General features: G+C 43.3%; 1 protein-coding gene across 4 annotated transcripts in view; it reads left to right on the plus strand.

The window, feature by feature from the left end:
• NCKAP5L (NCK associated protein 5 like) overlaps positions 1-14,746 on the plus strand; it is a 69,347-nt gene that overhangs the window by 38,642 nt on the left and 15,959 nt on the right. For 2 of the 4 annotated variants that reach the window (XM_042452787.1, XM_042452790.1), the window contains exons 2-3: positions 10,242-10,323; positions 13,155-13,259. In XM_042452787.1, coding sequence (XP_042308721.1) covers positions 13,158-13,259 — 102 coding nt within the window. In that variant the 5' untranslated portion in view covers positions 10,242-10,323; positions 13,155-13,157. Of the gene's footprint in view, positions 1-281; positions 406-1,661; positions 2,052-10,241; positions 10,324-13,154; positions 13,260-14,746 lie in introns of those variants that run through there. The other 2 variants (XM_042452788.1, XM_042452789.1) reach the window with 2 other exon arrangements.

Here is a 14,746-nt window from a genome sequence, read left to right on the forward strand (position 1 = left end):
GGAAGCAAAGAAGCAGAGAGAAGTCCCTTGATGAGGAGAGGGCCTGGGGGGCCTCTGGTGTGCCTCTGGGGATGGCCCCAGCATTGAGGCTGGTGGGGGATGTGCCCCTCGGGAGGGAAGGAGGCAGGGAGGGAGAGGAGTCTCCTCCTCGTTGGGGCTGACGAGGCGGAGCCGAGGTTGGCGCCTTTCCCTCCTCCTCCTCCTCCGCCCAACAATAGAAGCAGCAGCAGCAGCAGCCGCAGGGCCAGCCGCCAGAGTCGGCCGGGCCTGGCGGGAGGATGCGCAAAGGCGCCGGGGCCTCCTCCTCCTCCTCCTCCTCCTCCTCTCCCTTCTCCACCGCAGAGAGGGGCTCAGTGGGGCAGCTTCCCCGGCCAGGCCGCCCTCCTCCTCCCCGGGGCGAAGGGGGTAAGGCTGAAGGGCATTGCATGTGTGTGTCTGTGGGGGGACTTGGGCTTGAAGGAGAATGGCTGACGGAGGAGGAGGAGGCAGAGAGCAGGACGAGGGTTTCTCTCTGGCAAAGCAAGGCTGAAAATGGAGGCCACGGGGAGCCATCTGGGGACCAGGATGCTGCTGCCTTGGTGTGTGTGGTTTGTGTGTTTCATGGGGGGGGGCCACAAAACGTGAGGCAGCGACTCTGGGCATCCCTTGAGGAGGGGAGGGCTCCCCTTTCTGGACCTCCTGTTTAGGGTTGACTGAGGGGCATTTGTCCCTTGTGGGTTTTTTGTGGTTGTGAGTGTGTATGTGTGTGTGTGAGAGAAATGGAGTGGGGGAGAGACTCTGAAGGTGGTGAAGTGGGTGTGAAGGGGTTGGAGCATCAGTGGGGTGGAGGCTGAAAGGGGGCAAGGAAGGGAGATGTATGTTTGGGGAGATTGTGTGGGAACTATGGTCCCAAACACACTGCAGAAATAATCCAGTTCGAGACCACTTTAACTGCCCTGGCTCAATGCTAGGGGATTCTGGGGACTGTAGTTTTGTCAGCCATTTAGCCTTCTCTGTAGGACAGCTTGGTGCCACAATCAACTACAAAACCCAGGATTCCCTAGCACTGAGCCAGGGCAGTTAAAGCAGTCTCAAACTGGATTATTTCTGCAGTGTGTTTTGGACCTATGTGTCCCTAAACAATATTGGGATGGTTTTTTTTTTGGGGGGTGGACATTATAATGGACTGTCTGCTTCAATTGGATCTTGTATTCCTTATGTTTTATTTGACATCCACCTCTATGACTTTGGGATGTACTAAGAAGAGTGGGAAGGATATTAGTTGGAGTGAGGTTGCTGAGAGAGAGAGAAAGAGAGAAGGGGGAGGATGCTGGATATTTCAAGCACCATATTTTTTTTTTTGTGGGTTTTTTGGTCTATGTGGCCATGTTCTAGAAGAGTTTCTTCCTGACGTTTCACCAGCATCTGTGGCTGGCATCCTTCTCTTCTAGAACATGGCCACATAGACCAAAAAAATATGGATGCTGACCATGAAAGCCTTCGACTTTAGGGAGTTTATCAGACAAGGGGAATTGGAAGTATAATCCAATGGCAATCTGAACACAATCATGGGGTTTCACGTTATTGTGTGATAACCCGCTACATGTAAATTCGGGCAATGGGAAGTCAATCCAAATGCAATCATGTGGTTTCACGTTATTGCATGAAAGACTGCTACATGTAAATTTGGGTAATGGCATGCTATTTTCAGGCAATGGGAAGCCAGTTCGAATGCAATGCGTATTCACATAATTACGCAAAACTAGCGCCTTTAAGTGAATGCGTTTTGGCCCCACTTTCTTTTCATTCAAATTTAAGAGAAATTCCTCCCGTTTCATAAACTTCTACATTTCAAGGACCCTTGCTTTTAGGACAGTTTTCCTTTTGGCTATAGCTGTTTCTCTTACTTTAAGTGGATTCCGCCCCCAACAGCCCTCCACATTTTTTGTGGGTTTTCCAGGCTATGAGACCATGTTCAAGAAGAATTTATTCCTGACATTTCACCATCATCTGTGGCTGGCATCTTCAGAGAAGATTCATATTCCTTTATATAGAGCTGTGAGAAGAGACGGGTAAGAAATAAAATCATTATTATTATTATTATTATTTTCTCTGAAGATTCCAGCGACATCAGATGGCAAAATGTCAGGAATAAACACTTCTAGAGCACGACCTCATAGCCCGAAAAAGCCACAAAATACTATGGGTGCAGGCTGTGAAAGCCTTCGACTTCACATTAGCCCTCCAGATGTCTGCATTCCCTGCAGCTCCCAAGCTGGGGTTAGTCTCTTTGTGCTGAGCCATATGTAAACATTGGCATTACCCAGTGCTACACCTCAACACCCCCCCCCCAATACCCCACTAGGAATGCAGCCAAGGAGACACAGTCCTCCCAGCACACTGCTGCTTTGAGTCAGCTGGGCGCCCTTGGCTGCGATCTCGCCTGGAGTATATCATGCTAGACCTTGGCACGGCTGGTATGTACGCAGGAATGTTTGCTTGGCGTGCAGCACCGGTTGCCCATGCTGAGGAGTCACTAAGGAAAGATGTGCAGCATGGGGGAGAGATGTGGGTCTCTTGTCTGCAAGGGATTCTGGGGGGCAGTCGTGTCACTAGGGTTGGTGCCATCCAGTGTGGTAACTCATGGTGTCACCCTCCCCCCCTCCATTGACCTCCTCCCATACTACACCCATTTTTTGTTGTTGTTAATTGCCCTTGAGTCAATCTCGACTCATGGCGACCCATACAGAATCCTTAGTAATGCAATGTTTGTACTTGCGTTACTCAAAAATCGTAATTCCCATATATCACTGAATCTAACATGGCATAAACAACTGGCAAAATTAAAAATTATCTTTCAATTACAACAGGGGTAGGCAACCTGCGGCCCGCGGGCTGGATACGGCCCGGCAAGGCCTTGGGACCGGCCCCAGCCCGGTCCTGCCACCGCTTGCCGCTGGGGCCTTTGGCATCTCGCGCAAGGGGCATGGTGGGGCAATTGTCTATAGAAGCCTCAGAAACATGCATTTATCTTAACATTTTTTAAAAAATCAGCAATTTTTCGCCTGTCCGCCATTTTTTATTTAAAAAAGTGTCCTCCATTTGAAAAATTTGTCCTACATTTGTCCCGGTTTATTTATTTATTTAATTTTTAAAACATTATTTATTTATTTATTTATTTTGGCTTCGGCCCCCCAGTTGTCTGAGGGACAGCAACCCAGCCCCCAGCTCAAAAGGGTTGCCTACCCCTGAATTACAATATCATATACACAGAATAAATGTGTTTATGTATACATGGTTTCATGTGATTAAAGTGAAAATCTGGTGAAATGTGATATTTTAAAAGAATTTTTTTAAAAAAAGTTTTAATTTAAAAAATTAAACCAAATTTTGACATTTTAAATTTTAATTTAAAAACAACAACAACCCAGGGGCATCTCCTTTCTTCTCCTACTGATCCTCACCCCACTCACCCCATCTCTTCAGCATTTTAAAGAGATACAGGCAAATGCCACAGCCTGTTTCTGCCACAATACAAATGTTTTAGGAGCAGTGGTGTCACCCCTTCTTAGGGTATCACTTGGAACGGTCTGCACCCCCCATTAACACTGCTGCTGGAGGGGGTTATCTTGGCAAGGGGAAATAGGGAGCACCCTTGCTTTGGAAGATTACAAGAGCCAGCCTTTCCACAGGAGAATCCTTCGTGCTGCTTATTGGAGCATCTCAAAGCAACCATTGACCCAAACATCCCAACTGCCAGGTTTAATTAGACCCTCTGTGTGTGTGTCACCGAGGAAACCAAAGATGCAAGGCTACCACTGGAAAACTCTGGGATCAGGGTTTTCTCTCTCATGCCACCTTCATGCTGCAGTGGCTAGCCCATTGGTTCCAGTTCTTTTCTCAGAACTAGGAGGCCTTACCCAAAGAGGTTCAAGCTCTTCAGGGGCTATTTTGGAGCCAGATCTCAGCGTGGGAAGCAATGTAGCACTTAGTCCTGGAATGCATTAAGTAACCATCTAACTAAATCAATGTTTCCCAAACTGCTCTTTAAGGGAGTCTGGACTTCAGCTCCCAGAATCCCAGGCTGTTGGCCAACAGAGCTGAGGCTTCTGGGAGATGAAGTCCAAAATCTCTTAAAGAGCACAGTTTGGGGACCACTGAACTAAATAAATGTCCAAGGTGTCAGAGCACACCTCTGAGTTACAATGTGAGCTAAGGTGCATTGCAATGGCAACACTATTGCCGTAAAATATGTGTTAAAATAATTAAGATATGGTGTGAGTTCCTAAATTCATATAAGAGCTGAAGATGATGGGAGTTGGGTCTTGAAAAGGAAGATCTGAAGTACTCTGAGCATATGTGGATTTTTTTTTCTTCATGACTAGATTACAGCAGATATTTCTAATAAATCTAGGTTTGGGGGCAGGGATGCTTTTTATGTGATAGGCAAGCAATCTAAGTCCTGGCAGTCTTCCTTGCCCAAAAGAAGTATGCTGGGTAATTTTCTGTGCCTGTTGTGTGTGCTAGACTGCATTGTCTTCCTGGAGCTGAATGAAAACTAGAAATTTTCCTTCATAGTCCTTCCCAATCCTATTGGATATTTTTTTTTCAGGGACATATATATAATCTAAACATTCTGGGTCCTGTTTCAAAGAACAGCAAACAAATGGTGTATTCATGTGTAATTTATAACATATTTTTAATTTGCTTCCCCAGAAAGGGAGGAGAAAAAGGAAAAACATAGGATATATTTATAGGTTAAGCATAGACATTAATTATGAGCTGATCATATGTCCAAAACGATCTTCAACTGAAGTTTGCGTTTATAAGATACATGTCCAAGGGTGGAAGACATAATACGTGTGTGTGTGTGTGTGTGTGTGTGTGTGTGTGTGTGTGTGTATGGATTTTCTAGTCATACGTGAACTATCATAGAAGATTAAACTTTACATTGTCTATATGCTATGGACATCTTTCCTGGCTGCCCTCTATCACCACCCCAGTTCTTTTTTCCTAGCTAGTTTCAAGGAGTTCTGGAAAGCTTTTCCAGTTCCTTAGAAAATGATGGAACCGAAAGGGATATAGGCTTCTATGCATCATCCTCTATCCCGATTGACTGTACCTATTACACAGTTTAAATATTTGAAGGGGTGTCATATTGAGGGTGGAGCAAGCTTGTTTTCTCTTGCTCCAGAGACTAAGGCCTGGAGCAGTGGATTCAAACTACAGGAAAAGAGATTTTACCTCAACATTAGGAAGACCTTCCTGACAGTAAGAGCTGATCGACAATGGAAGACGCTCCCTCAGAGTGGTGGAGTCTCCTTCTTTGGAGGGCTTTAAACAGAGGCTGGATGTCCATCTGTTGGGGGTGCTTTGATTGTGTCTTCCTGCATTGCAGAAGGGCATTGGAGTGAATGGCCCTTGGGGTCTCTTTCAACTCTACGATTCTATGATTAGGTTCTTACACTGTGATTATATTTTCTCTGGGTTCCTTGTAATGAAACAAACCGTGAAGTTAGCTCATTGTTGTTGGTTATTGCCTTCAAGTCGTTTCTGACTTATTGCAACCCTAAGGTTTTCTGCAGCTAAGAGGGTGTGTGACTCACCCATGGTCACCCAGTTGGTTTCCATGGCCAAGTGGGGAATTAAACCACTATCTCCAGAGTCCTAGTCCAGCGCTCAAACTACTATGCCATGCTAGCTTTTTAGCCTGTTGGAGAGGCAGTTAATTAGGAGGTTGCTAATACCGCTGAGGACAGGATCAGAATTCAAAATGATCTTAACAGATTAGAAATATGGGCCAAAACTAACAAAATGATTTTCAACAGGGAGAAATTTAAGATACTACACAGGCAGTAAAAATAAGATGCACAGTTATAGGATGAGTGACACATGGCTTGATGGCATACATGCGAAAAGGATCTAGGAGTCTTAGTGGACCACAGGCTGAAGATGAGTCAGGAATGTGATGCAGCAGCTAAGCAAGCCAATGCAATTCTTGGCTGTATCAGTAGAAGTATAGTGTTTAGATTAATGGAAGGCATAGTACCACTCTATTCTGCTCTGGTCATTTGTCACCTGGAATATTGTGTCCAGTTCTGGGCTCCACAATTGAAAAAGGATGTTGACAAGCTGGAGTGTGTCCAGGGGAGGGCAACCAAAATGGGGAAAGAACTGGAAACCATACTCTATGAGGAGCAACTTAAAGAACTGGGTATATAGCCTGGCGAAGAGGTTAAGGGATGACATGATAATCATATTTAAATATTTGAAGGGTGTGACATTGAGGATGGAGCAAGGTTGTTTTCTGCTTCTCCAGGGACTAGCCCACAGAGCAGTGGATTTAAGCTACATGAAAAGAGATTCTACCTTTAGGTTTAGCTTTAGATTAGGAAGACCCTCCCGTGGTAAGAGCTATTTGACAGTGGAAGACGCTGACTCAGAGCATGGTGGAGTCTTCTTCGGAGATTTTCAGACAGAGGCTGGATGGCCGTCTGTTGGGGTCTGTGTGTGTGTGTGTGTGTGTGTGTTTGATTGTGTCTTTCTGCAAGGCAGGGGCTTGGGTTGGATGGCCCTTGTGGTCTCTTCCAACTCTGAGTCTAGGTTATGGGCCATAGGATGATCCAAATAAAAAACAGTGAATGCAAGAGACATTGGTGAGTCGTTGTCCACATTTTTTGGTGGTGGTAAAAACAGGAGTAATGCATGTGTCCTGGAATGAGTTCTGGAGGAAAACATTATGCTAGTTTTCAACATGCCTGTGGAGAGAGGGTGGTGGAAGAAAGAACAAGCTAAAATGACTGGGCCTGGTTGCTAGCTCTTGTGATATTCAATAGGTACTCGTTACTCCATGATTTTCTGAGTAATTTTTGTTAGTTTGTAACATGTTCTGAATGCTTGTCAGGAAAAAAGTAAGATGAAGAGTGAACATGTGCATTCTCAGGTTGTATTCCAACTTATGGACATCTTGAGGCAGGGCTGATTTTTTTTTTTTTTTTGTTTTGGCAAGATTTGTTCAGCCTTTGCCTTCCCTCTGAGGCTGAGAGAGTATGATTTGCCCAAGGTCACCCAGAGGGTTCCATGGCTGAGCAGGGATTTGAACCCTGGTCTCCAGAGTCATAGTCCAACGCTCAAACCACTACACCACGTATACATTTGTATAAATGTATTTGTTCATATCATATTTAAAATACATATTTTTAAAAAAAAAGACATATACAGTCAGCCCTTCTTATACACGGATTTTTTATACACGGATTCAAGCATACACGGTTTGAAAATGTTCCAAAAATTATAAATTTACCTTGATTTTCCATTTTTTATAAGGGACACCATTTTGCTATGTCATTATACTTAATGGGACTTGAGCATACACGGATTTTGTTATACACGGGGGATCTTGGAACCAAACCCCAGCGTATAACAAGGGTCCACTGTGTATTCCTTGATGTGCTAGGGCAGGTGTGGGCAACATCAATGCTACAGGGACAACAAGGAGTATTGTTAACATGTGGCAGGGGTTAGAGTAGATGGCCCTTGCAATACCTTCCAACTCTTGTGATTCTACGAGAACTATATTTTTGCCTGCCAATGCTCTACAATGCTCTACTGGAGTACTGCTCGTACTCTCCTATAACCTAACTGAAATTGGAAGTGCCCAGGCATGCATTTCTGTTTTTTTATTTTTGGCTTTTAGAGTGGTGTCAGGTCTGTGGGAGCCCTCCAATGATAAACACAAAACACCACTCTGGGAGGCCTCTAAAAATGACATAAAAGGAGTTTTTAAAACAAGGCACCTTGGAGCTCATAGTATCATCTTGCCCACCTGTGAACGGGGTGGGGAGCAGGACTGATGGCAAATGAAGTATACAGAGAGAGAGAGAGAGAGAGATGTACATATGTAAAACCAAACTGCAAACTTGGGTTTGTTCTGCAGGAGCAGTGAAGAATCCCTTGTCTGTCTTCAAAACATCACTTTGCCAATCTAAAATGTAAAAAGAATATTGTGATCTCTAGCTGATCCCAAAGTAGGTCCATTCAAGAGTTTAGAAATCCTAAAGACCAGAAGCCTGTCTGCCTGGACATGCTCCCTATAAAGAAACTGCTCATGTTGAAGAAGAAAGTTTATAATATTGTGGGCATCGGTTTGGCAGTGAATCTTTCTTGCTCCCAATAGTTTACTTTTTCCTGCCCCTGGATATCATGTACAAATGTCTTCCCACTAACTAGATCATGCCATAAACCTGTTGCAAAGCTGAGGTCTTTCCATTCAGAAGATAGAATACTGTATTTAGGTGGGCTAGGTCTGCAAAAGGAGGTTCTGATTTAATAGGGAGAATATAGCCAGGTCTTGATAAACTCCACTGAGTGCAATCAAATTCTACAGGACTAGAGGAAGCTGTGTTAAACTAAGAAATAAGTTATGTTCCAGGCATCTCAGTTCTGTTGCTTGAATTCCAAGGAGCAATAGATACGACATAGTTTCCCACTGTCTTCAAATTCTTGACATGCTTATGTTTTCTTAACAAGAAAAGTTGAGAACTGTTTTTCTTAACAAATGTAATTCGGTCTTCTGCAAGCAAACACATATTTACTAGCCTGGTCCACTTTCACTATTGTCCTAGCCTGGAGCTTCATTCAGGGGAATTTCTCCCCTGAAATGATTATTGGTATCTTTGCTTTTCTTGTATTTCTTTCCCACCTTTCCTCTGGGAGTTTGAGATGGCTTACAGTTTCTTCTGTATTTCTATTTCTGTTTATTCTTTTGGCAGTCTTGCGAGTGACTGACCCAGTATCACTCGATGAGCTTCCATGGCTGGGTGATGATTTGCAACTAGAGTTTTCTTGGTCAAAGCCTCCCATTGTACTCACTGTGCTATGCTGATCTTCCATAAAGAACCTTGGTCACTTTATAAATTAACAGCATTATTCTGTGTAAGAATTTATGTGAAACCCTGCAGGTTGATCCCTTACAAGTGATGGACTTCCTTTCCTGCTCTTCTAGGTGGTAATGGGGACAGATGCTCCCTTATTTCCTACTTGGATTGAACCATTTATGAGCTCTACTGTTTCTCATTTGATTGGACATGTTTATGTAAAGGAAAAGGGGTGAGGGAGAAAGTAAAACGAAAAAAATTCACCAGCAAATTCTGGATTCCGTATGTTATGATAATATACTTAATTTCAGATTTCATTTTGTATAGCCCTCCTCCCATTCTCCAACTTTTGTCCTGGTTGCAGCAAAGCCACAGCTAATGCCAAATGAACACATTGTTCATGCATAGGGAAGCCATTGAAATCCACAGACACCTAGACAACTTCAACTGGAAAGAAGAAACCCTTAAAGTAAACAAAGTTTGGCTACCAGTCCTGAAAAAGATCAAAATTAAGACCCAGCACATGCAAATGAAAACCACAGTCACATAGCCAGAAAACCCCACAAAAAACTATGAACACATTATCTCCAGTCTAGTTTTGTGGCTAACTTCATAGACATCCTGTGGAGCTAGTTTGCTGTTCTTAAGAGTTGGGAAGGTCCCGTGCACTTAGTTGCTGAGAGTGCTAGAAATTCTTTGCTGGTATCTAGCAGTATTAGAGTGTAACAAAGCTTTTCTGAATGGGTTTTTGTGGGTTTTTACAGCCCGAAAAACCCACAAAAAACTATGGATGCCAGCCATGAAAGCCTTCAACTCTTCTGAATTATTTAAAACCGCCACCCTCTCTTGCCCAAAGGGAGAGGAATTATGTATATATATGTGATTGTTCTATCCATCTTCATTGTTATTTGACCTTTTAAATTGATGTGTGTTGTAACTGATATGTTTTTAACTGATGTTGTTTATGTGTTAATTGTTCACTGCCTCGATCCATGGGGAGAGGCTGGTAAGAAATAAAACAACAACTTTCAAATGTGGGATATAGTAGCCAGAGTATTACATTTAGATCCAGGAAAATTGGATGCAGCTTCTAACTCAGCTAAAGCTCATTTTGGACCATGTTGACATTTGGGGTAGCAGTTTGCAGAAAGTGGAGTTAAAGAGTGGCGAGGGGGAAGTTCTTGGAGGAAAAGAAACACACTGGAGAGGCCTTTCTGCTAAAAATATACATCACTAGTTTTCTGGGCCTTCCACTTCTCCTCCTGAGTTCTCAACATGCCTCTTTAAAATGACAGTTCCTAGCTGGGTATCATGTCCAACACTGAATCTTGGTAAATGTGACATTGAACCTTTTCCCCCTAATCTTGAACTTCATTTATTTTTCAGGTGAAACCAACTAAAGACGGTGTGGAGATTTGGCCTGCTATAGTGTCGACTTCCTGATCTTTTGTTAAAGCTAAGGCAAAAGGTAATGGAGACAGGGATATTTCATTGTTTGCAACATAAAAATCCATACAGATCCACCTGCATTCACCACAAGATTGCTATATTTCCCCCTGAGGAACTTATACTGAAATAAATGGAAGGTTTGCTGGGTTTGTATGAGAAAATCTTGTTTGTGATATGATCTGTTTTCCACACAGCTGAAAACCTCCCATCTCTGGTGACTGTTTCCCTTTGCCTTATGCACCAACTCTTCAATGGTTCACTCAGGTTGATGTTCAAGGCCCTGAGATCCAGGGTTATAGCACAGAACCAATGTCTTTTGTTGGATCTTAGAGTGATTTGCAGTTGATCTCAAAGGATTTCTGGTTCTTGGTTGTTCTAATGCTAGAAACAAATTCCTAGGCTGAGATATATTCAGATGTGCCTGGTTCTTTAATTAAAGCGTATGCCCATCTTTCTTTCTAAGACACTCCTTTGCATTTGCAGAAGGTGTATCTGAGGGTTCTAACAACAAAGAAAGTAGATATTTCAGGCTTGAAACTTGTCCACCTGATAAAAGTGAGAGGACCAGAAGGTAGTGTAGATTGTGGGCTGAGTGACCTGTTGGTGACATATGCTCATGTAATCTAGGTTACTGAAAAGCTGTGAAAGACATTCACCTGCTGAAAAGCTGCCTTGTGGGTGTTTATGCAGTCCGATAAGCATGATACAGGACTGAGCTCTCTACTTTCTCAAGTGTATTTGTGAGCAGTTTAGCTGTTTAGACTTGAATCTGGTGAATAGGTGAAAGTTTATAAGCATGCTGGGAATGGGGACTTGCGGATGGGCAGCAGCTTAAAACTATTACCTTCTCCTGAGTGATGTGGAGAATGTGAATATGTGAAGCTACTTTAAACAGAAGCAGATTGTTAGTCCACCTGGCTCTTTACAGTCTCCTCTGACAGTTTGAAATGGTCTTGCTACCATTTATTGGCTTTATTAATGAAGACGAAGGGGACAAAGAAGGATCCTCGAGAGCACATGGATATCATTGGCACAAAGTACTCTGATGAAGTGACCTGTTATACAGATGAGCCAACAGCTGCATTTTGATTCTTGGTGTCACTTATTTTTGAGTTATGCCTTTCTTCAGCAATTACTTTAGACAGAGACGTAACTGTATATGAAGTATCATTTTTCTGGATTGTATATTTTAATTCACCTTGTTATTGTGATAGTATTTCATAATAAAAATTGAATAATAATAATAATAATAATAATAATAATAATAATAATAATAATATTGCTGTTTTCTCCCAGAAAGCCAGTGAAGCCATTCACATGTAAAATAAAACCTTAAAAGCTAAATAGCATTAATAAAACCATGAAATACATATCACACTATATATCTTTAACAGCTAAGTTCCAGAGATGTGTCTTAGCATGTTTCTTGAAAGCAGTGAGCACAAAGATCAATTGTAGCTCCAAAGGAAGTGCTTTTCACAAATTGGGAATAGCACAGTGTGCCTGGCAGATGCAGGTCTCCATGGGTAGTACTATCCTAGAGAAGGCCTTTCCTGCAGATCTTAATTGCTGACCAGTTTCATAGACAGGCCTTTCCTTAAATAGCCAGGCCTTTTTAGGGCTCTGAAGGTTAAAAGCAACAACTTGAACTGAGTCTGAAAAATAACTGATAACCAAGGTTGCTCATTCAGTGTCGGTGTAATATGTTACTGATACCTTGTACCAGTTATCTGCATAACTATTGCATTTTTCACCAACTGAAGCTTCTGGACTCTTTTCAAGAATAACTCTACAATTTGTAGCAGTAGTCGAAACGTGATCCTATCAACACAGAGCTAATAGCTGCCAAATCAGATTGACTCAAGTTAGTTTTTTCATCTGATTTACAGATAGTGGGGAACTGCAAACAAGAAAGGTTTTTAAAACTCTCTTCAGGAAAAGGTTTGCAGGTTTCTGAGTGATCTTTGAGTTACTAATATACTGTTCTTCCTAATAAAACTAAATGGGTTATACTGTCAACCCTAATCCTAACCCTGGGATTGATGTCTTTCTTCATTCCTGACCCACAAGGGCAGCAGTAGGAAGGAGATTAGGCAACTCTCACTTAACCCTAAATGGGAGACACTGTATTAGAGAGAGCTGATGTTTAAGTGGAGTGGGCACCCTTATGTATGGCATCCTGTGTAACAAGATTAAATTCTTTGGCCCTGTGTTTCCCAAACCTGGCTCATCGAATGTTGTTGACTGTGATTTAAAAGTTACATTAATCTCAACTAGAGCAGACATGTTGAATGAGTGGAATTATATTTATGTGTTAACTCACCGTTTAACAATTGATTCAGTAGGCGTACTCTCACTGGGACTAACAAATAGGATACAGGTGTACAAGTCCCATAATCCTTGAACATTGTCCAACAATATTTGAGGATCCATGGTTCTGAATCTCTGCCTTAAAGGAAAAATAAGGCAAAAATGTGACTAATGTAAGTAAATAAGCTGGCATTGACTTTCCCTCTGTTTTGCAATTCTTAACAGCTGAACATAGGGGCTCAGGTGTCTTTACTCTCTGTGTGGTGTTGGACAGAAACTCAGTACAGTAGAAGCAGCTTTGCCCATGTGGGAGATGCTGTGAGGGAACAAGCTGGGCTTGTTGAATTTTTGCCCACCATCCATCTCTGAAAGGTTTGAAGTCTCTGTCAGAAAGACTCTTCCAACTCATCTGTTGTTGGGGAGCACCATTTCTGTAGGTAGCACTGTGGGAGCTCATAACTGGTAGGCATCTACTCCTATGTCAGGGCAGTAATGTTTTCTTTGCTTGAAGAAAGAAAACTCTGTTCTTTTTGTTCAAAGGAAATGATGTCTGAAACCAAGCTACCGGGTGAGACAAAGCCAGAAGGCGGTGGTGGTGAGCCAATGACAACCCAGGAGCTTCTTCAAAGACTCCGTGAGCTGGAGGTACATGTTTTGTTCTTGCCTCTTTTGCTAAAGGGTTCCACTTTCTCCCCAGTAGACCTGAGTACAGTCCGCCCGCGCTGTACGTGACTCGCTGTATGCGGCTTTGAGCTTACATGGATTGTGACCAGCGAGGGACAAAATGGTGCGGGCACTGCAGGCGTGTGCTGCCATTCAAATGAATGGGATTCCATCATACGCGAAATTTGCCTTATGCAGGGTGATTGGGTCCAGAACAGATCCCCCGCATATGGCAAGGATGGACTGTACATGCAGTTGAAGGACTGATGAAAGTAATGCTGTGAGACCTTATCAGAACTTTCTTTCTGTCTTTGCTGTCCTGTTCCTAGCTTCATTTGCCACCACACTCTCAAAGTTTAGTGGTGCAGTGGCAATGGCATAAGCCACTCTCCAGCACTTTACTTTTAAACAGGTTAAGCAAGAAACTTCTGAGAAATGTAGTTCAGCTTCCAACCAAGCATACTTTCCCAGCACACCTTGTTTTAAAGTAGGCATGGGATTTCATGCAGTCCTCCAGATGTTGTAGGACTGTACTTCACAGCATTCTTCACCATTAGCTGAACTGACTGGGGCTGGAGTTGCAATCTAACATCATTTGGAGGGTCACTGGATTCCCCTCCCCATTATAAACTGTAGCTCATTGGTGGGTTTGCAGGAGAAAATGCACCTTGTCTCAGCCCCTGGAAGTTGCCCACGCCTTTTTAGAATTTATTGTAGAAGAGATGTTAGTGGCATCCTCTTGCTGAAGATGGGGGAAGAAGCCTAGAGGCCCACAAAAACCTGGATCCCAAACCAGACCCCTTGCTGTTGTGAGGCAGGATCATCTATTCCAAAAGCCTTAAATATCACCCGGCTGGCTGACTCAGAGTCCAGAGCCTTGTGTGCATGACTCAATATGAGCAAGTCATACCATGTGAAGATGTCTTCTATCTTGTGCTGGCATAACTGAGCTTACATAGAAGTCCTTTGCACAAGCTCTTTGATATCCTGGGATCATGAGCAGATATGTCATTTGGGCCTGCCTGGGGAGGTGGGAAGGGGGTGGATTCACAGCACTTGTTTCTGAAGACTTAGTGGTCCACTGAAGTAGAACGTGGTTTGTTTGTTGTGTGCCTTTAGGTTGCTTCCAAGTTATGGTGACCCTAAGGCAAACCTATAATGGGGTTTTCTGTGTCTGGAAGTGGGTGATTAATCCAGGGTCACTAGTGGGTTTTCATGGCTGAGTGGGGAATTGAACTCTGGTTTTGAGGGTCCTAGTCAAGTGCTCAAAGCAGTACACCAAGTACAGCGAGCCCCTTTTTACGTGGGGGATCCGTTCCGGACCTCCCTGCTTAAAAAAACCCAACGTATGCTCGAGCCCCATTGAAAGTAATGGGGCTTGTGCATGCGGCGGCGGCGCAGTGGTGCGGTGGCGCATTTGCGCCACAGGCACACGCCCCATTAATCTCAATGGGACGCGCCACCCCTTG

This window comes from Sceloporus undulatus, chromosome 2 (assembly GCF_019175285.1).
Source record: "Sceloporus undulatus isolate JIND9_A2432 ecotype Alabama chromosome 2, SceUnd_v1.1, whole genome shotgun sequence".
Taxonomy (NCBI): Eukaryota; Metazoa; Chordata; class Lepidosauria; order Squamata; family Phrynosomatidae; genus Sceloporus; species Sceloporus undulatus.